Here is a 19829-nt window from a genome sequence, read left to right as displayed (position 1 = left end):
GATTAATAAATACTGCATAATGGATCCCTCCGTGTCAGTCTCCTCGTTACACAGTAATTATGGATTTTGTCTTGTCTTGTTATTAAAAGCTATGGGCACAGATTTGCTTTCTGGACTGAGGAGGCAAGAAGTGTCTTGGATGGAAAGATTCTGCCCCTTTTTAGGGTGAAAAGAAAAACCACATCCAATCTTCCGGCACATGTCCAAGCAGTTCAAGATCGGGAAAGGAATGACAAAAGATTAGTGGACTTGATTATCACATCAAAATCACCAGAGCAGCATTTGGTGGTATAGATGGTTCCACTTTAAATTACTCCTCTAGACTCTGAGTATGGTTGACTTAAATATAGTCAAGTGACAATTTAACTATTATTTGCCAAATATAATTAATTTCTTGTGCATTTACATATGAAATATAATTTCCTTCTATGGCCCAAAGGATATACTCGGTGGGAAAAGGTCAAATTGGTTTCCACTAAAACCCCGTTCTCAAGTGCCTGTCTACATTGAGAATGAGCAGTCCCGGTCAATCATTTGTGACTACATCAGAGGAATTCTTAATAAAACCAAAACACAGCTGACCTTCAATGATGAGGTGGAGTTCATTTGTGGATGTCTCCTCCCAGAGGTAATCACAAAACATGTATGTACATGAGCATGCTTATGTTCTGCAGTGTGTGTTTTATTTTATTAATTGGTTTATCTGTATGTTTGTACAGGCCATAACTTATGGCATTTCCGAGTTACAAGGCTTGTCTTGGCAGGAGGCTGAAGATGTCTTCCTCCAGGGCCCCATTTATCACGCAAGGTATGTTTACATTTTTTTGTACAAAAGCTGTTAAGTTTTTATATTAAACACAATTTCTGACAACAGCATTTATTTATTTTTTTTTAGTTAAGTTGAGGAATTTAACAGAAGAATTGCTCGAGAAATGAAAAATCTCCCCAACAGGAATGTAAAGCATTTTGTTTTATATGTAATAAATACATTATTAATCCAAGTATTGTTTTTCACAATTTTTCTCTGCATTTTTTACAGCTCGATGACTTGTAGGACCTCATGAAAATTTATAAAAAAAATAAAGTTTGGTGTTAGAAAATTACTCGGAGTACTATCATTTATTCTGTGAATAATAAGATAATGTTCATTCCCTCAACTCAATACTAAAGAGTTTGATAAATCCTTAATGATTTAAAAAAAAACAACAACAACAAAAACAAATGACTGAAAATATTTAAGTAACTGAACAATATCTATTTACAAATACAGTTAATTAAAATACAACAGACTTAATGCATTAAATCATAATCTAGTATGTTTAATATTTTATATAATAATGTATTCAATCATAGTGCAATATTTTACAGTAGAAAAATAGTGTAATTTATAAATCAATGAATTCAGGTTAGGCAATTTTTCCAACAGCAGGTGGCACTGTCTGAGAAAACGATAGGTCTGGAAGTGCTGGTCTGAGCGAGCAGGTCTGAGCGTGTGGTTGGGTCTCGGGGCCTGCAGCTTCATAATGTTGCCACAGAGACTTAGGGAATGGTCACCTACAGTGATAGAAACGCGGAACTTTGTCTAGACACTGTTAACAGTGATACCTTCCCTACCCATGACAATGTTCTACTAAATCCTGATTTCATCTTGTAACGCTGGACAGAATGTGGCCCAGGATCTTTGTCCAGTGCACGTGTTAGCAGTTGCAAGGCAGCAAAATTATTGATCCGTCCCTGGGTGGGCTTGAACCACCAACCTTTCAGTTAACCGCCGAACGCGCTAACCGATTGTGCCACAGAGACTTAGTGAAAAGTCACCTACAGTGGTAGAAATGCGGAACTTTGTCTCAAAAGGTCTGCTATATGAACCCTAATGTAAGTTTGCTGAGAGAGAGAAAAGTAACAAAAATGCCCAACGTGGGGCTCGAACCCACGACCCTGACATTAAGAGTCTCATGCGCTACCGACTGAGCTAGCCAGGCGGATGAGGAGTCCCCGCTAGAACTAGACACTGTTAACAGTAATACCTTCCCTACCTGTGACAATGTTCTGCTAAATCCTGATTTCATCTTGTAACGCTGGACAGAATGTGGCCCAGGATCTATGTCCAGTGCACGTGTTAGCAGTTGCAAGGCAGCAAAATGCTTGATCCGTCCCTGGGTGGGCTTGAACCACCAACCTTTCAGTTAACAGCCGAACACGCTAACCGATTGCGCCACAGAGACTTAGTGAAAAGTCACCTACAGTGGTAGAAACGCGGAACTTTGTCTCAAAAGGTCTGCTATATGAACCCTAATGTAAGTTTGCTGAGAGAGAGAGACAGAGAGGTAACAGAAACGCCCAACGTGGGGCTCTAACCCACAACCCTGACATTAAGTGTCTCATGCTCTACCGACTGAGCTAGCCAGGCGGATGAGGAGTCCCCACTAGAACTAGACACTGTTAACAGTAATACCTTCCCTACCCGTGACAATATTCTGCTAAATCCTGATTTCATCTTGTAACGCTGGACAGAATGTGGCCCAGGATCTATGTCCAGTGCACGTGTTAGCAGTTGCAAGGCAGCAAAATGCCTAATTCGTCCCTGGGTGGGCTTGAACCACCAACCTTTCAGTTAACAGCCGAACGCGCTAACCGATTGCGCCACAGAGACTTGGTGAAAAGTCACCTACAGTGGTAGAAACGCGTAACTTTGTCTCAAAGTCTGCTACATCAAACCTTATGTAAGTTTGCTGGGTGAAAGGTGAAAGGTGACCTACAGTGGTAGAAACCCGGAACTTTGTCTCAAAAGGTCTGCTATATGAACCCTAATGATAGTTTGCTGAGAGAAAGAGAGGTAACAGAAACGCCCAATGTAGGGCTCTAACCCACGACGCTGAGATTAAGAGTCTCATGCTCTATCGACTGAGCTAGCAGGGATGATGAGAAGCTCTTTTAGGAACCAGAAACCGTTTACAGTAATACCTTCCCTACCCGTAAAAATCTTCTGCTAAATCCTGATTTCATCTTGTAACACTGGACAGAATGTGGCCCAGGATCTATGTCCAGTGCACGTGTTAGCAGTTGCAAGGCAGCAAAATGCTTGATCCGTCCCTGGGTGGGCTTGAACCACCAACCTTTCAGTTAACAGCCGAACGCGCTAACCGATTGCGCCACAGAGACTTAGTGAAAGGTCACCTACAGTGGTAGAAACGCGGAACTTTGTCTCAAAAGGTCTGCTATATGAACCCTAATGTAAGTTTGCTGAGAGAGAGAGACAGAGAGGTAACAGAAACGCCCAACGTGGGGCTCTAACCCACAACCTTGACATTAAGCGTCTCATGCTCTACCGACTGAGCTAGCCGGGCTGATGAGATGTACGTTTAAGAGCTAAACACTGTTTACAGTAATACCTTCCCTACCCGTGACAATGTTCTGCTAAATCCTGATTTCATCTTGTAACGCTGGACAGAATGTGGCCCAGGATCTATGTCCAGTGCACGTGTTAGCAGTTGCAAGGCAGCAAAATGCCTAATTCGTCCCTGGGTGGGCTTCAACCACCAACCTTTCAGTTAACAGCCGAACGCGCTAACCGATTGCGCCACAGAGACTTAGTGAAAGGTCACCTACAGTGGTAGAAACGCGGAACTTTGTCTCAAAAGGTCTGCTATATGAACCCTAATGATAGTTTGCTGAGAGAAAGAGAGGTAACAGAAACGCCCAATGTAGGGCTCTAACCCACGACGCTGAGATTAAGAGTCTCATGCTCTATCGACTGAGCTAGCAGGGATGATGAGAAGCTCTTTTAGGAACCAGAAACCGTTTACAGTAATACCTTCCCTACCCGTAAAAATCTTCTGCTAAATCCTGATTTCATCTTGTAACGCTGGACAGAATGTGGCCCAGGATCTATGTCCAGTACACGTGTTAGCAGTTGCAAGGCAGCAAAATGCTTGATCCGTCCCTGGGTGGGCTTGAACCACCAACCTTTCAGTTAACAGCCGAACGCGCTAACCGATTGCGCCACAGAGACTTAGTGAAAGGTCACCTACAGTGGTAGAAACGCGGAACTTTGTCTCAAAAGGTCTGCTATATGAACCCTAATGTAAGTTTGCTGAGAGAGAGAGACAGAGAGGTAACAGAAACGCCAAACGTGGGGCTCTAACCCACAACCCTGACATTAAGTGTCTCATGCTCTACCGACTGAGCTAGCCGGGCTGATGAGATGTACGTTTAAGAGCTAAACACTGTTTACAGTAATACCTTCCCTACCCGTGACAATATTCTGCTAAATCCTGATTTCATCTTGTAACGCTGGACAGAATGTGGCCCAGGATCTATGTCCAGTGCACGTGTTAGCAGTTGCAAGGCAGCAAAATGCCTGATTTGTCCCTGGGTGGGCTTGAACCACCAACCTTTCAGTAAACAGCCAAACGCGCTAACCGATTGCGCCACAGAGAGTTAGTGACAAGTCACCTACAGTGGTAGAAACGCAGAACTTTGTCTTAAAGTCTGCTACATCAAACCTTATGTAAGTTTGCTGGGAGAGAGAGAGAAAAGCAACAGGAACGACCAACGTGGGGCTCGAACCCACGAACCTGAGATTAAGAGTCTCATGCTCTACCGACTGAGCTAGCCAGGCGGATGAGGAGTCCCCACAGGAACTAGACACTGTTAACAGTAATACCTTCCTTACCCATGACAATCTTCTGCTAAATCCTGATTTCATCTTGTAACGCTGGACAGAATGTGGCCCAGGATCTATGTCCAGTGCACGTGTTATCAGTTGCAAGGCAGCAAAATGCCTAATTCGTCCCTGGGTGGGCTTGAACCACCAACCTTTCAGTTAACAGCCGAACGCGCTAACCGATTGCGCCACAGAGACTTAGTGAAAGGTCAACTACAGTGGTAGAAACGCGGAACTTTGTCTCAAAGTCTGATACTTGAAGCCTAATGTAAGTTTGCTGGGAGAGAGAGAGAAAAGTAACAGATATGCCCAACGTGGGGCTGGAACCCACGACCCTGACATTAAGAGTCTCATGCTCTACCGACTGAGCTAGCCGGGCTGATGAGATGTACGTTTAAGAGCTAAACACTGTTTACAGTAATACCTTCCCTACCCATGACAATGTTCTGCTAAATCCTGATTTCATCTTGTAACGCTGGACAGAATGTGGCCCAGGATCTATGTCCAGTGCACGTGTTAGCAGTTGCAAGGCAGCAAAATGCCTAATTCGTCCCTGGGTGGGCTTGAACCACCAACCTTTCAGTTAACAGCCGAACGCGCTAACCGATTGCGCCACAGAGACTTAGTCTCAAAGTCTGCTACTTGAACCCTAATGTAAGTTTGCTGGGAGAGAGAGAGAGAAAAGTAACAGAAATGCCCAACGTGGGGCTCGAACCCACGACCCTGACATTAAGAGTCTCATGCTCTACCGACTGAGCTAGCCGGGCTGATGGGATGTACGTTTAAGAGCTAAACACTGTTTACAGTAATACCTTCCCTACCCGTGACAATGTTCTGCTAAATCCTGATTTCATCTTGTAACGCTGGACAGAATGTGGCCCAGGATCTATGTCCAGTGCACGTGTTAGCAGTTGCAAGGCAGCAAAATGCCTAATTCGTCCCTGGGTGGGCTTCAACCACCAACCTTTCAGTTAACAGCCGAACGCGCTAACCGATTGCACCACAGAGACTTAGTGAAAGGTGACCTACAGTGGTAGAAACCCGGAACTTTGTCTCAAAAGGTCTGCTATATGAACCCTAATGATAGTTTGCTGAGAGAAAGAGAGGTAACAGAAACGCCCAATGTAGGGCTCTAACCCACGACGCTGAGATTAAGAGTCTCATGCTCTATCGACTGAGCTAGCAGGGATGATGAGAAACTCTTTTAGGAACCAGAAACCGTTTACAGTAATACCTTCCCTACCCGTGACAATGTTCTGCTAAATCCTGATTTCATCTTGTAACGCTGGACAGAATGTGGCCCAGGATCTATGTCCAGTGCACGTGTTAGCAGTTGCAAGGCAGCAAAATGCTTGATCCGTCCCTGGGTGGGCTTGAACCACCAACCTTTCAGTTAACAGCCGAACGCGCTAACCGATTGCGCCACAGAGACTTAGTGAAAGGTCACCTACAGTGGTAGAAACGCGGAACTTTGTCTCAAAAGGACTGCTATATGAACCCTAATGTAAGTTTGCTGAGAGAGAGAGACAGAGAGGTAACAGAAACGCCCAAAGTGGGGCTCTAACCCACAACCCTGAGATTAAGAGTCTCATGCCTTACCGACTGAGCTAGCCGAACTGACGAGAAGCCTTTTCAAGAGCTAGACACCATTTACAGTAATACCTTCCCTACCCATGACAATCTTCTGCTAAATCCTGATTTCATCTTGTAACGCTGGACAGAATGTGGCCCAGGATCTATGTCCAGTGCACGTGTTAGCAGTTGCAAGGCAGCAAAATGCCTAATTCGAACCTGGGTGGGCTTGAACCACCAACCTTTCAGTTAACAGCCGAACGCGCTAACGGATTGAGCCACAGCGACTTAGTGAAAGGTCACCTACAGTGGTAAAAACGGGGAACTTTGTCTCAAAAGGTCTGCTATATGAACCCTAATATAAGTTTGCTGAGAGAAAGAGAGAAAAGTAACAGAAACGCCCAACTTGGGGCTCTAACCCACAACCCTGAGATTGAGAGTCTCATACTCTACCGACTGTGCTAGCTGAGCTGTTTCAAGAGCTAGACACCGTTTACAGTAATACCTTCCCGACCCGTGACAATGTTCTACTAAATCCTTATTTCATCTTGTAACGCTGGACAGAATGTGGCCCAGGATATATGCCCAGTGAATATGTTAGCAGTTGCAAGGCAGCAAAGTGCATAATTCGTCAGTGGGTGGGCTTGAATCACCAACCTTTGGGTCATTATATCTTGTTTAATACCCATTTTATTCATTTATACTATTCATTTTATTTATTTACTCATTTATATTAATATGCGAATATGTCTCAATAAATAATAAAAATTTTGCTAATTAGTTGAGTGCTATAGGTCTTACAAAAGCCTTTTATCTAAAAATAGCGTAAAAACTCTTAACTGTACATAAGCTCATTGATCTCTCCATTTTTCTTCTTAAAATAGGTCTCTGGTAATTCATCTTCATCGCCCAACTTTTTTTTTTTTTTTCAATTATTACAATGCAGTCTTTTGGTATTGCTTTTTTCAACTCATGACATTGTCTTTGTAATTTTGCTTTAACAACTCTTTTATACCCATCCTCCACAATTACTTTTAATGGTACAAATCCTTTTATTACTTCATATAATACATCTTTAACTTGTCTTAATCCTCCGTCCCATCATTCCTTAAAATATAAAACATTTCCTTCACTTAAAATTGTTTAATTCAGTAAAAGTGGTTGTTCTAGAATCTGTGCCCTTGCTTTTGGTATAATCAACACATTTTCTAAAAATCCCCCTCATGATTCTAAGACCTCAACATAAAATTTTGGCAGACCTGCTATCATCCGTTTCTTCATCTTCATCAATAAAACATTACATCCCATATTAAAATGTCCACATTTCTTCAAATAATAATCCAACACACTTTTCCAAATCACACCCATTTTCCCTTCCAAAAACCTTTGAATAATCTTAATTGTTAATGTTTTCATTTTTAAAAAACTATCCAAAAGTCCCAGACCTCCTTCTTTTACCTCCCCAATCAAAGTATAATAAGCAATCTTGGCTCTTCCATTTCCCCACAAAAACTTTAAAACTACATCATTTATTTTTTCATAGTATACTTCAGGCAACGCAGTTACACTTAACACATACCAGACCTTTGACAACATTAAAGCATTTAAGATTAATACTTTCCTTTTAACGTCAAATTTCTAGCTTTCCAAAATCTCAGTCTTTTCTCAATTCCATTTAAAACTCTCTCCCAATTTAAAATATATGCTTTATTAAAATTCATCCCCACCCAAATTGCCAACATTTTTGTATGTTCCTTTTCTTCTTTAAAGGGCATATGTTGTGTTATTTCTTTTACTTTTCCCACCCTCATGCATAAACTTTTTCCAACATTAACCTTAGCTCCTGATGCTTTACAATATCGCTCTAAAATCCCCAACGATGTAGAATCATCAGCGTATTGATACACAGCTTCTCTGTTGTCATTGTTTTCTATTTGTATCCCTTTAATGCTTCTATCTGATTTTATTGCCAATCCCAGTGGCTCAGCTTCCAGTGTGTATAATAAAGACAATGGACATCCTTGCCTTATTGATCTAGTTGGTTGAAGACATTCTGTTAAAAAAATACATTTAATACAAGTTAAAATATCTGTATAAAAAAATTTGAATCCATTTTCTAAAATTTTCCCCAAAACCAAACTCCTTAAGAACTGCAAATAAAAAATCATGCTCTACCCTGTCAAAAGCCTTCTCCAAATCTAAACCTATTAAACCCCCCCCCTTTCTCTTTTTCTTGCATATAGTAGACAATTTAGCTTACCCAATTCAACTGTACCGCATTTTTTTTCGATTGTGGGGAAAACCAGAGCACCCAGAGAAAACCCACGCGAACACTGGGAGAACATGCAAACTCCACACAGAAATGCCAACTGACCAGCGCACAGTACTGTGTGTGTGTGTGTGTGTGTATGTATACATATATTGCATAAACTTTTCTAATATATTTGTTTTTGTTTTATTATTAATTTAATTTGTATTTATTTACGGAAAATACAAGTGTCATTACTATACGCAATTTTTTTCCCTATATTTGTGTCTGCCTATTATTGTAATTGTATTACTTCTTCCTTGTTTATGCATGTAATGCCTACTTGGTTTGCATATTTTTTGAACATTTAATAAAAATAAATAAATTAATAAAAACATAAAAATAAGATGTAGTGTATAATCCCAAATCTTATTTTAAAAAAGTTGGTGGTATGGAGTTTCTTTTAAAGTGTGACTTTAAGATTCATAAACTCATATTAGGCTAAAAAAAGTTTCCTCTTTCTCTTTTCTTCTGGAGAAAGTCTTATTTGTTTTATTTCAGCTCGAATAAAAGCTGTTTTTTATTCTAAACTTTATACTTAAACCATTTTAAAGACAAAACCATTAGCCCCTTTAAGCTATTTTTTCCCCAATAGTCTACAGAACAAACCATCCTTATACAATAACTTGTCTAATTTATTGTCATCATGGCAAACATAAAATAAATCAGTTATTAGAGATTAGTTATTAAAACTATTATGTTTAAAAATGTGCTGAAAAAATCTTATCTCCATTAAACAGAAAAATAAACTTTTTTTTTTACTTGTTCAAACTACTTAATTAAAATGTGCTGAAATAACACAACTCTTGAGATTTCATTGGGACAACTTAATGTTCAGTCCACATACATTTATTAAAAGTGTTAAGTTAACTTAATTTGTGTTGCGACAACATGAAAGAATTGTATGGAACTCTGCACAAATATGGTGATCGGTTCATAATAAGTTGAAGCACATTTTCAGATTTTGCCTTACTTGGCTTAACCGTTCTTGGGTGGCTCGCCAATGTATAGATAACTCGAATACATCAAATAAGTAAGCTGACCAAAGTTCTTAAAGGGAGAAGACTTTATTGTAGACAATTAATTGTGCAGTTCATCAGCAGTGATGTTAACTTGTCCGTCTTCAAGTAACTTAAACCAAAGTACTGTCTGTGAGACACTAATTTATAACAAAGGATGAAACCCCCCTGGAGATTACCCAACTGCTTTGGTTGGGTCACATCTCTTGAGTTCCTGTAGGTCATTTGGCTCACACCCTATCAGAAGCAGATACTTGTTACATATGAAACAAGCCAATACAATCTATTAACATATAGAGTTATTTTGCCTTCTTGCAGCTCGATATTAACTCTCACAACCTGGTACCGGGCTGTGACCCCTGAACTACACTACAAAACAGCTGGCAAATCTTCACCCCTCTTCAGTTGAGTTTAAATTTTCAGGTGTTCAAAGGGTTTCATTATCAGTAACTTGATATGCATTCAAGAGTTCACACTTGTTTGGCATGCTATCCCGGGAGAGATCTAAGCTCATAAGATCCTCGAGCCCTGGGCTCCCTCCCGTTAGCAGGACAAGAGGGGAGTGTGGGCTCAGGTAGATCTCGATGAACTCCCCAGACTTCTTTCTATTCTAATGACAGATATAGGGTCGGCTAAAGGGAGATATAAGGCTTACTAAGAGCTCGACTATGGTGCCAATTTAATGTTCAGTTTACTTAGGTTGTGTGTTTTTGGACTGGGAGAAAACCAGGGGAAACCCACGCGAGCACAGGGAGAATGAGCAAACTCTGCACAAAAATGTCAACTGGTTAGTAGGGACTTTAACCTGCGACATTCTTACTGTGAGGCAACTGTGCTAACCACTGGCTAATTATTGGCTGCCGTGTTGCCCAATCTTGAAAGGGGGGGAAGTAAGGGTGGGAGAGGGATTCTTCAAGACAAAGATAACTGAGTTAAGCTACGGTCACACTGGGCTTTTCCTCCCATAGACTTGCATTCATACGCACGTGAATGCGTCAGACCAAAAACACAGGGTCATGCGTAAAGTTTCGCAGGTTGCTGAAGTGCAAAGTTCATGCTTGGTGAACTCTGACCTGCGAAATCGCATCACTTGACTGCGTGAGACCAATCGAGGATCAAAACATGACCTCTCTGGACAGAAGTTTAAACCATGGAGCAATTGCTCTTTTTTTTATTTCTAAAAATCTTGTTTGATCCCGCCCCTTTTCACAGAGCCGTACAACCGTATTTCACAAGCTCAAACTCTAGTGTGACCGCAGCTTTAAGAAACTCTTGTTATTCATAGTGAGTTAGGAATCATCTGTTTGGTGAATCATGTTTTAGCTAATGCTGGACCAGCCGTGGACAATCATAAGCATGTGATCCCCTCGAAAGTAGTTTATAAATAAACTTCACTTTAATGAACAGCCAAACTACGTGACAAAGCTGCCGTTTTGAATATACCCGTGTTTGTGTGGACAAGGGCTTAATGTTGAGGACTCTGCTCTCCATTGTGAAGCTTCACGTGAGTGTTGAGGCTTCTTTTACTTTTAAAGCCCTTTCCACACTCACTGCATCTAAAACGATCCTCTCTTGAGTGAGTCTTCATGTGTTGCTTAATGGTGTCTTTCCGTGTGAGACTTTTTCCACACTGATCACATGTGAACACTATGGTTCCAGTGTGACCATTCATGTGGTTCTTGAGGCTAAATTTGGTTGTGAAGCTCTTTCCACACTGAGCACATGCAAACGGCTTCTCTCCAGTGTGAATTCTCATGTGGTGATTGAGTGTGTTTTTATGTGGGAAATTTTTACCACACTCTGTGCATGTGTAAGGTTTCTCTCCAGTATGAATCCTCATGTGGATGTAAAGGTCTTGTTTTTTACCTAAACTCTTTCCACACTGTTCGCAGGTGTATGGTTTCTCCCTAGTGTGAACTCTCATGTGAGCAATCAGGTTCAGCTTTGTACTAAAATTCTTTCTACACTGTTTACAGCTGAAAGGCTTCTCTCCAGTATGAGTTCTATTGTGCACTGCCAAGTTTCTTGCATGACGGAAGCTTTTTCCACACTGTTGGCATGTGTACGGTCTCTCTCCAGTGTGAATTGTCATGTGGGCTTTAAAGCTTCGTTTTTGACTAAAACTCTTTCCACACTGTTCGCAGGTGTAAGGTTTCTCCCCTGTGTGAACTCTCATGTGAACATAAAGGTTTGACTTTTGACTGAAACTCTTTCCACACTGTTTACACCTGAAAGGCTTCTCCCCAGTGTGAATTCTCATGTGTGCTGCAAAGTGTCCAGCATGATAAAAGCTTTTTCCACACAGTTGGCATGTGTACAACCTTTCTCTAGTGTGAATTCTCATGTGGGATTTAAAGCTTTGTTTTTGACCAAAACTCTTTCCACACTGTTCGCAGGTAAAAGGTTGCTCCCTAGTGTGAACTCTCATGTGAACATCAAGCTTTGACTTCTGACTGAAACTCTTACTACACTGTTTACAGCTGAAATTACACCCCAATTTGGATTTCCGAGGTCTTCCGTGTGATGAAGTCTTTTTAGTCAGTGTGGGTTTTTTATCAGTCGTTATTTCTTGGGGTTTCTCAAACTGCTGCTTCTCATCTATTTCATTCTGTTGATGAGTCTCTTCTTTCAGCACCATCAAATCTAAAAAAAAAAAAGTTAGCTTTAGTATGAAGACTCAAAGCCACAAGCAAGAAATGGATGTTTTCACCCAAATATTAAAATGAACTTACCATTTACTCTCCGTCATGTGGTTTGAAACTTTGCTTTATTGTGGAACACAGTAAACCAGTAGCGTTTTTTTTTTTATATCTTCTTTTGTGTTTAACATGATCAAGAAACTCATAAAGGTTTAAAACCACACGAGGAAGAGTAAATGGTGAGGCTATTTTCATTTCTGCATCAACTATCCCTTTAAAAGGTTCCTACAATTACCCATTTTTTCCATGATGTAAAATAAGTCTTTGGTGTTCCCAGAATGTGTCTGAGGTTTCAGCTCAAAATTCGATCATGTACCTTGTAGAATATTTAATTTTGGGGGTCAGAGGAAAACCAAGCTCTTTTTGTGCCTGTGGCTTTAAATGCAAATAACCAAATGCACTCGCTCTAGATTACTCGTGTTGTTTCCTCGATTGAGATAAATTCTGCATGTTCATAGCAAGTATGCATAATTCACGCTTATATTTGCAAGTTTGAATTATTGTATAAAACTTATGCAAATGCTTAATGCCACGTTTGCTTTAAACTGGAGTAATGAGGAGATGGCAAGATGACATGCTTTGCTACTTGTTTCCATTTATTTGTACTTTTGTTTTTGTTTTCTTGTCTTTGTGCATGTCCTGAGGCTTAGCTGAAGACCTACTTGGTGACATTGTATATACCTGACAAGATGCAGAAATGCCATCTAAAAAGGTTACTTGCGGTTTGTCCAATATACAAATATAAATATACAAAATAATAATGATAACCCAGGGTTTACGAATGTGAAATGTCTGTTAATGAACATCCAGGATTATTTTTTAACCCCAGGTATAGCATGAGCAGTGTGGAAGGTGACTACTGATAACCCAGAATTTATCCAGGGTTAGAATGACCCAGGGGTAACAATTTGAAGTGTGAAAAGCCCTAAGAATACTCAGCATCAGCTCTCAGGATAAACAGAGTATAATGACAAACAGCGACAATTGTCAATCATGTCATGATGACCTGGGGCCTGTTTCAGTAAGGAGGTTCAACCAACTCAGAGTTTAAACTTGAACTCTGAGTTGATTTACAGAGAGATTAAATACTAAGAGTTTTCAATTTCAGAAAAACATTTGAGCTACAAAAGTCTTTCAGTCAAGAGCAGTGAGGGATTTTCTCCTTTTGTTGTTTGATTAATGCTAAAAACATTCGGCAGCAGGAATATTGCGCACTGTCACTTTAAGAATAGTGCGGCTTTGATATGGTTTTACTTTCACATGTCTTTTGACTCTCAACTTATTTATTTGTATACACAAATGAGGGTTAATATAAATAATCACTAAACACAACACAAATTTGCATGTATCTGACATAATCGCTCACATTAAGATGGGATTAGATGTGTGTTCTCTGCTTGTCTCCGAGCCTGTCCAATGCTAAGCGCGGTGCACACACAGAGCATGTGCACTTACGCACTTTTAAAAATAGGAATGATGCGTGTCCCGTTCTGCAAAAGCTACAATACAGCACATGCTTTTAGTCATTTTCACGTGGAACTGAGCTTTGCAGAGCAACAAGTGTGTACAACTGGAAAGGGTGTGGTATATGATGAAATAATCGTTTATCTCGATTAATGGTTTTTCATAATCATTAGAAGCCAAAATTGAAATTGAAACCAGATTTTCGATTAATTGCACAGCCCTATCAAGTGGTAGAGGTTGATATGACATTTAGAATGTTAGCAGGACTAAAAAATCTTTTTAGAACTAGTAATAATCCCATTAATCTAGTTACAATACATGTCCGTCAAAGGTTAGTGAATTTAAGCTAATTATTCATTAAGAAAGGACAAGCCATTCTGCTATCTGACTTTGTTATTTGTGTAACTGAAACGTAGGCAATAGCTATGCTTCCATCCAAAAATGCAAATTAAATTTATGCGCAAAACTGGGATGTCACATAAAAGATGTGCGAATAAAGCTGCGTTTCCATTCAATGAATCAAAGAGAACAAAATCGTCTCTTCCTGATTAACAGCCCCCAAATATGAACAGTAAAAACAGAATTTCGTGCAGTACAAGAAGCTACATGAATCTTTTCTTTATTTAAATGACTTTCAGCTCAGAGGACAATGCTGGCACACAATGAACACGTGTTGGCGTTTGAAGCAATGAGACGCAGAGAACAGATGCTCTGGAGGTCATTAATAATATAATAACATTAATATTGAAATGGTCCATGCGTTTTAGAATGACCAAAGCAACATTTCAGATGTTTATAATGTTCTCAGCCTGCTGGTTTGTGCATTCACACACATTTTCATCATCATATGATCTCTTATAACAAACCTTTTTAAACACACATACTGGAATTTGTTCAGTAAAAGTGCTTGCGTTGTTTACGTAAGCTTATCTTCTCTTATCAAATAAAAAGTTTGTCCTACTCAGTTATGCACATGTTTTTTTATGCTTATTTTTCAAAAGTTATGTGCATCATGGCATTAACATCAACCAATTTTTTTATCCTCATAGCCTACCCAAAATGCATATAAAAATAGGTGGCTGGAAATGTACGGCTAAGCGAGAAATACCGCTTTATCTTTTAAAAAGGGGAGGAGACCGACAGAAAACTCTCTTTTAGAGACAGGCTTGACTTACCCTGCTCTCTCGAATTTGACAAACCTGCAATTTTGAAACGGAAAACCTAGAGTTTCTCTCATTTCAGGGTTAAAATACTTTACACTTATCCTTCTTTCTAGAACAGGGCCCCAATCTCATATGCTATTGTTTTGCAACTTCAGTTGCCTATTGGAGAAATGACCAGAAATAATAAACGTCAGAAAATGGTCACACTACTTGCTCTGCAAACAAGTGTGTTCATGTCTGTACAAAGAAAAATAAACTAAGAAAATATGACGTTGCAACATCAAGCAGCAATAGGCATGGGCCAGTATAAGACTCGGCTTCATGGTACTGTGATTACTGCTCTAAAATATATTATTTTAAATGTCTGGGTAAAAAACAAACACTTTTTCCTCTTTGAACACAAAACATTTTCTTTTGAGAAACTTATAATATATTTTACAGCAGTAAACATGTCAGGCTAAATCATTCAATTAAATCCTTGACTTCTGCTGTCTTCATTTGTTTCATAAACACAGATTTCTTTACAATTTGAAACAACATCTTTGGAGATCTTTTCTGCTGGAGATACTGTTGCCCTGAAAAACTTAAAACAAAATGTTAAAAACAAAACCTTACATATACCGATTAATGGTACAGCAGAAAATATTGGCAGTTTTAAAACCTTGACTTTGTTCAAACTGCATTATACTTTGAAAATGGTTATTGGCCCATGCCTCAGCAGCACAACACTGTTTTTAGGATCTAAAAATGTATTCTTTAAAAAAAGTCTCAAGCAAAAAGATTCTAATGGCGCCGCCTGCTGGTACATGAAGAATATGGTCAATACTGACGAACTTTACACTCAAATGTTTGCATATCATCAGCATGCTGTAATCCATTTCTTAAACAAAAAAAGTCATTTTTAGACTAGTTTGTTGTAATTTTATACGTTTAATGATACAATAATAAATTAATAATAATGCTAAAATATTTTAGATATTTCTTAGCAAAAAATCTTAAATATTGCGTAAAAACAAGAGAGCTTGACTAGGATCCACACACTTTTTTCCAAAATAAACTTTCTTTAAAATATAAAACAAATGAACAAAAGTTTTAAAAACTATAATAATATAAATCTATGCACAACAATCTGTCCAGGTCGATGTCCTCAGCAGTAAATACATGGAACACGTTTAAACAAATGAAGCATGAAAATAATTAAACTATTATGATAAATACAGTTAAAATGATCTTTTTGAATGAAAAGTTTAAAGATTTATTGATATGGATTGATGGTGATTGTATGAGTTTTGGCCAGATTGGGTAACAAAACATGAACAAAGGAAAATGAAGACTTGTTTAAAAAGATTTAAGACCTATAACACAATATTTCAGTAAATTTAAGACTTTTTAAGGCCTAAAATTCTAGGTTTTCGAATTTAAGACATTTTAAGACCCTGCGGGTATTAAATAGATCATATCTGTGAGAACTAATAACAACTACTAAAAACAAGTTTAAACCCATAAAGAAATTGATGAAAAAAGGGAATTGTGATCAACGTGACATATGCAAATGGGAAGTACTAAGCCAACACTATCACTGTAATAGCAGATATCTTCTATGAGAATACTGTAGGTCAAATATCATCAGCTCAGTTAAACTTTTTAAATTTATTGTTTTTATTTACTTTATTTAGCGCCAGTGCTCAAGGACGCTTTACAAATAGTAGGAGAATAAGAAAAGCAATAAACTTAAGAAGGTAGATAAAATAGGAGACTAATAATACATAAAATAATGACAAAAGACATGAAAACAAGTGGTGAAAGAAACTCATTCCTGTCTTTTAATGAGTGCTTATGTGCATTTAGGAGAACTAGGCAGCACACTCAGGGCTGCAAGATGGATTTTGAGAATGAAAACCAACCTGTTTGTTCCTGCAGATCTTCCTGTTTGACTGTGAATGTTTCTTCAATCTTCACATCTTCACTCTCCTCTTTAATAAACGCCATCTTTATAACAGTGTGGAGATCAGTCGCTTCAGCAGGAGTTTTTTTCTGTGTTTGGACACTTTATCCTGTTTAAAATAAAAAAACAATAAAAATGTCCTGTTTAAAATAAATAAAACAATGAACAGAAACAAAATAACTTCTCTTCAACACTTGCTTCAACAGTTTCTTTATATAAGAGTGATTAACAAAAAGAAATTAGTTAAGTCTGAGCAAAAAACAATAGCCACAAAAGAGACGATTAAGACCAGTACTTCATTTCTTATATATAGTTATGTTTACTTCGAATAGAATTACATTATGCTATTTAATAAATTAAACCTTCATTAAAACACTTATTACACACTTTACTGTTGCTTTATTCAAACTTTAACAAATGTTAATTATTTTGTTTGTTTTATTTATTTTATTGTCTGCTTACAGCAACGTTGTCACTCTTTTGCACAAGACAAGAATTTCCTCTCCGGGACAAATAAAGTTTATCCTATCTTATTCAAACAATAGACCTTACTGTGAGTAAAATAATACTTTGTTGTATAAAGGGTTAAAATAATATTGTCAACAGCAGGTACATCTAGCATTAAACGAACAACCTGAAATTTTAATCAGTCGGTTTACATCTGTGTAAAAGCTTTAAAACAAACCTTTCTCCAGTTGAATCATAGTACGGGAGTGGGGCAGCCTAATGATGTCACACCACCACGCCAAAATAAGTCTTTTTTAAAGCTTTTTCTCTTACTTACTCTTAGTCATGACTTATTGATACATTTCTCCCTTGTTTTCCACTTTTTACTTTATCTGCTTTCTGTTTTGTATTTGTAAGACCATCACTACTTATGTTAATTGAATAAACCCATTTACCCCCACTTGATCTTTGCCTTCAGGTAGGTTGGTAAGTGGTTGCATTTTCTTTAAACGATTGCATTTGTTCATCCGTAGCTTTAACCCACATTCACTTGCATTCACTGATGTTGCCACCTCTTTGTATGTTTGAATGGGGAAACATCAAATTCTCCAAAATTGACTGCCAGGTTCCAACTTATATAATAGGTTGAAGCTTATTTGGGCTACAGTCCATTTGTCAGGATAAAAACAATATTTATAACCAAATAAACAAACAAACAAAAAAGAAGCTTTTAAAAGTTACTGAAGAACTTAATACACTGTTGAACAGTGCATCCACGCATGTTTAGATTTTACATTTTATAATGTTATCAATCAGATATTATTTGAGTGTAAATTCAGAATGTGCAATTTACCTTTTCCGTCTTCAATGAAGAAGTGGGATGAAAAAAAATGTCCTCAGTGGGTTTTTCTTTGTAGGTTGTTGTTGGTAATAATCCCAATGTAGGAATCTACAATCGTAGTTTGTCCTCCAAAGTTGTTCTCTTTACTTAGCAAAATAAGCCAATGAAGATTCTCTTAGGAACCCAGAATATAAAGATATCACCTTGCTGAGCTACAGGATCTGGAATGTGATTGGATAAGACTCAATTGGCCTCCATTAATGCTGGTATAAATATGCAAATGAGCAGTGGGGAGCAGTGAAGACTCAAGCCACATACTGTGGAGGATGGGAAGTCCAACAGCTTTATAAACCAGTTTTTACAGAGAAATAATGATGTATTGGGAAAATGAGTTGACTTTAGCCATCGTCATTTGTTTTGTTGCTGTTGTTTTGTAATTCTATTGATTGAAGCGTTTTTGGCTGCTGCATTTTGTAGTTAATGTTGATACATTTATGTTGAGGTATTTTGATTTGAAACACATTTCAATTTATTTTTCCCAAGCCTGGTTAAAAGGTAATGCAAGAGTTGTGTGTTGTTTTTTTAGAAGCTTCTCAGAGTTTTGTGTAAAGATGCAAATGAGCACAAGCCACACTCATGTCTCAATACACACAACTACATTCACTTATATAATAGTTATATAATAGTTTTCTTATACTATTATACTGTAATATTTTATCATTCGTTGAAAGAAACAATTTCTAAACTTATCAGTGAGGTTTTATTTGTGTTAGGTTCAGTTAATATATTGACATGAGCTAACCATTTATTTATCACTGAACTTGTTCTTTATGTGAGTTTAGAGTCCTTTATTTCTCCTAAAGCACATGCAGCTTATTACTGGCTTCTGTAAGACAGTCAACACACTCTTAATAGGTCAATTATTTCTTTCCAAAAGTGTCTATAGATTTTAACAATCAAAATATAACTTGTTTCTTTGCCAATTTAGTTTTCTTTCCTTCGTCTTTTAGTTGAACAGAACATGTGTGAGCAGCTCAGCTTTCTCGAAAGCCTCTTATTCACCTGATAGGTAACAAAGATGTTTTTCCCTCAATTTATCATTTGTGTTTGTGCATACATATGCATAGACATTTACAAAAGCATATATACGATACCCTGTGACAAAAGCTTTTGCTTTTAACACAGTAAAGCTATCACATACTGTCGATTTTTTTTAAAATATGTCATGCATCTAAATATTTATAATCACAAAATAATTACATCACAAGGTAATTTATTGTACAGACAGTTTATACAAGATAATTCAATGACAAGAGTTCACTTTCATAACTACACAATGCAGAACTTTTAATGTGATTAACCTGCTCCACCTACACCAACTACAGCATTTCTCAGACTTCTGTTTCACTATGGTGTAATCACAGTGGTGAACATCACATAAAACAACAACAGCACTTACTCCTGTAACTTGTTTGCAACAATGACATTTAAATATCTGTGTCACATATTCATGTAAATAAATGGCTCATCATTGTGTGCGGTCATCTTTATTAATAGCTGCCTGATCTTTAATTGAATAGGGTCGTTTTACATATAAGAAACCTGTTAACAGGTATAGCTGTTAATGCCAATACCAACTTGATAGCCTAAAGCAAATTACATGAACAAGACCTGCCTTATATCTCTTGGGACAGTGGATCTCAAA

The 19829-nt window shown here is 38.1% G+C and overlaps 1 protein-coding gene and 8 non-coding genes across 9 annotated transcripts; all 9 read right to left on the bottom strand.

Annotated features, from left to right (window-relative positions):
• Positions 1-2151: 2151 nt before the first annotated feature.
• Positions 2152-2225, bottom strand: trnan-guu (transfer RNA asparagine (anticodon GUU)). The gene has a single exon. It is a non-coding gene; the product is annotated as a tRNA-Asn (tRNA).
• Positions 2226-2579: 354 nt separating this feature from the next.
• trnan-guu (transfer RNA asparagine (anticodon GUU)) lies at positions 2580-2653 on the bottom strand. The gene has a single exon. It is a non-coding gene; the product is annotated as a tRNA-Asn (tRNA).
• Positions 2654-3088: 435 nt separating this feature from the next.
• Positions 3089-3162, bottom strand: trnan-guu (transfer RNA asparagine (anticodon GUU)). Its single transcript has one exon. It is a non-coding gene; the product is annotated as a tRNA-Asn (tRNA).
• Positions 3163-3938: 776 nt separating this feature from the next.
• On the bottom strand, positions 3939-4012 carry trnan-guu (transfer RNA asparagine (anticodon GUU)). Its single transcript has one exon. It is a non-coding gene; the product is annotated as a tRNA-Asn (tRNA).
• Positions 4013-4790: 778 nt separating this feature from the next.
• Positions 4791-4864, bottom strand: trnan-guu (transfer RNA asparagine (anticodon GUU)). Its single transcript has one exon. It is a non-coding gene; the product is annotated as a tRNA-Asn (tRNA).
• Positions 4865-5214: 350 nt separating this feature from the next.
• Positions 5215-5288, bottom strand: trnan-guu (transfer RNA asparagine (anticodon GUU)). The gene has a single exon. It is a non-coding gene; the product is annotated as a tRNA-Asn (tRNA).
• A 72-nt stretch (positions 5289-5360) lies between these two features.
• Positions 5361-5433, bottom strand: trnak-cuu (transfer RNA lysine (anticodon CUU)). Its single transcript has one exon. It is a non-coding gene; the product is annotated as a tRNA-Lys (tRNA).
• Positions 5434-6024: 591 nt separating this feature from the next.
• trnan-guu (transfer RNA asparagine (anticodon GUU)) lies at positions 6025-6098 on the bottom strand. The gene has a single exon. It is a non-coding gene; the product is annotated as a tRNA-Asn (tRNA).
• Positions 6099-9597: 3499 nt separating this feature from the next.
• LOC108183690 (uncharacterized) lies at positions 9598-18289 on the bottom strand. The gene is made up of 3 exons (XM_073948636.1): positions 18137-18289; positions 16796-16945; positions 9598-12208 (listed from the first exon to the last, which is right to left on the bottom strand). The coding sequence occupies exons 2-3, from the start codon at positions 16878-16880 to the stop codon at positions 11031-11033; spliced, it is 1263 nt and encodes a 420-aa protein (XP_073804737.1). The 5' UTR covers positions 16881-16945; positions 18137-18289; the 3' UTR covers positions 9598-11030.
• Positions 18290-19829: the final 1540 nt, after the last annotated feature.

This window comes from Danio rerio, chromosome 4 (genome assembly GCF_049306965.1).
Source record: "Danio rerio strain Tuebingen ecotype United States chromosome 4, GRCz12tu, whole genome shotgun sequence".
Taxonomy (NCBI): domain Eukaryota; kingdom Metazoa; phylum Chordata; class Actinopteri; order Cypriniformes; family Danionidae; genus Danio; species Danio rerio.
The sequence above is the reverse complement of the archived record's forward strand: the minus strand, read 5'-3'. Positions and strand labels throughout refer to the sequence as shown.

Bases quoted from the DNA above. Each gene is read 5' to 3' on its own strand.
- LOC108183690 (XM_073948636.1), bottom strand. From the start codon at position 16,880: ATGGCGTTTATTAAAGAGGAGAGTGAAGATGTGAAGATTGAAGAAACA. The intron at 12,209-16,795 runs GTTGGTTTTCAT...TTTTTTTTTTAG, and splicing joins AGATCTGCAGGAACAAACAG to ATTTGATGGTGCTGAAAGAA.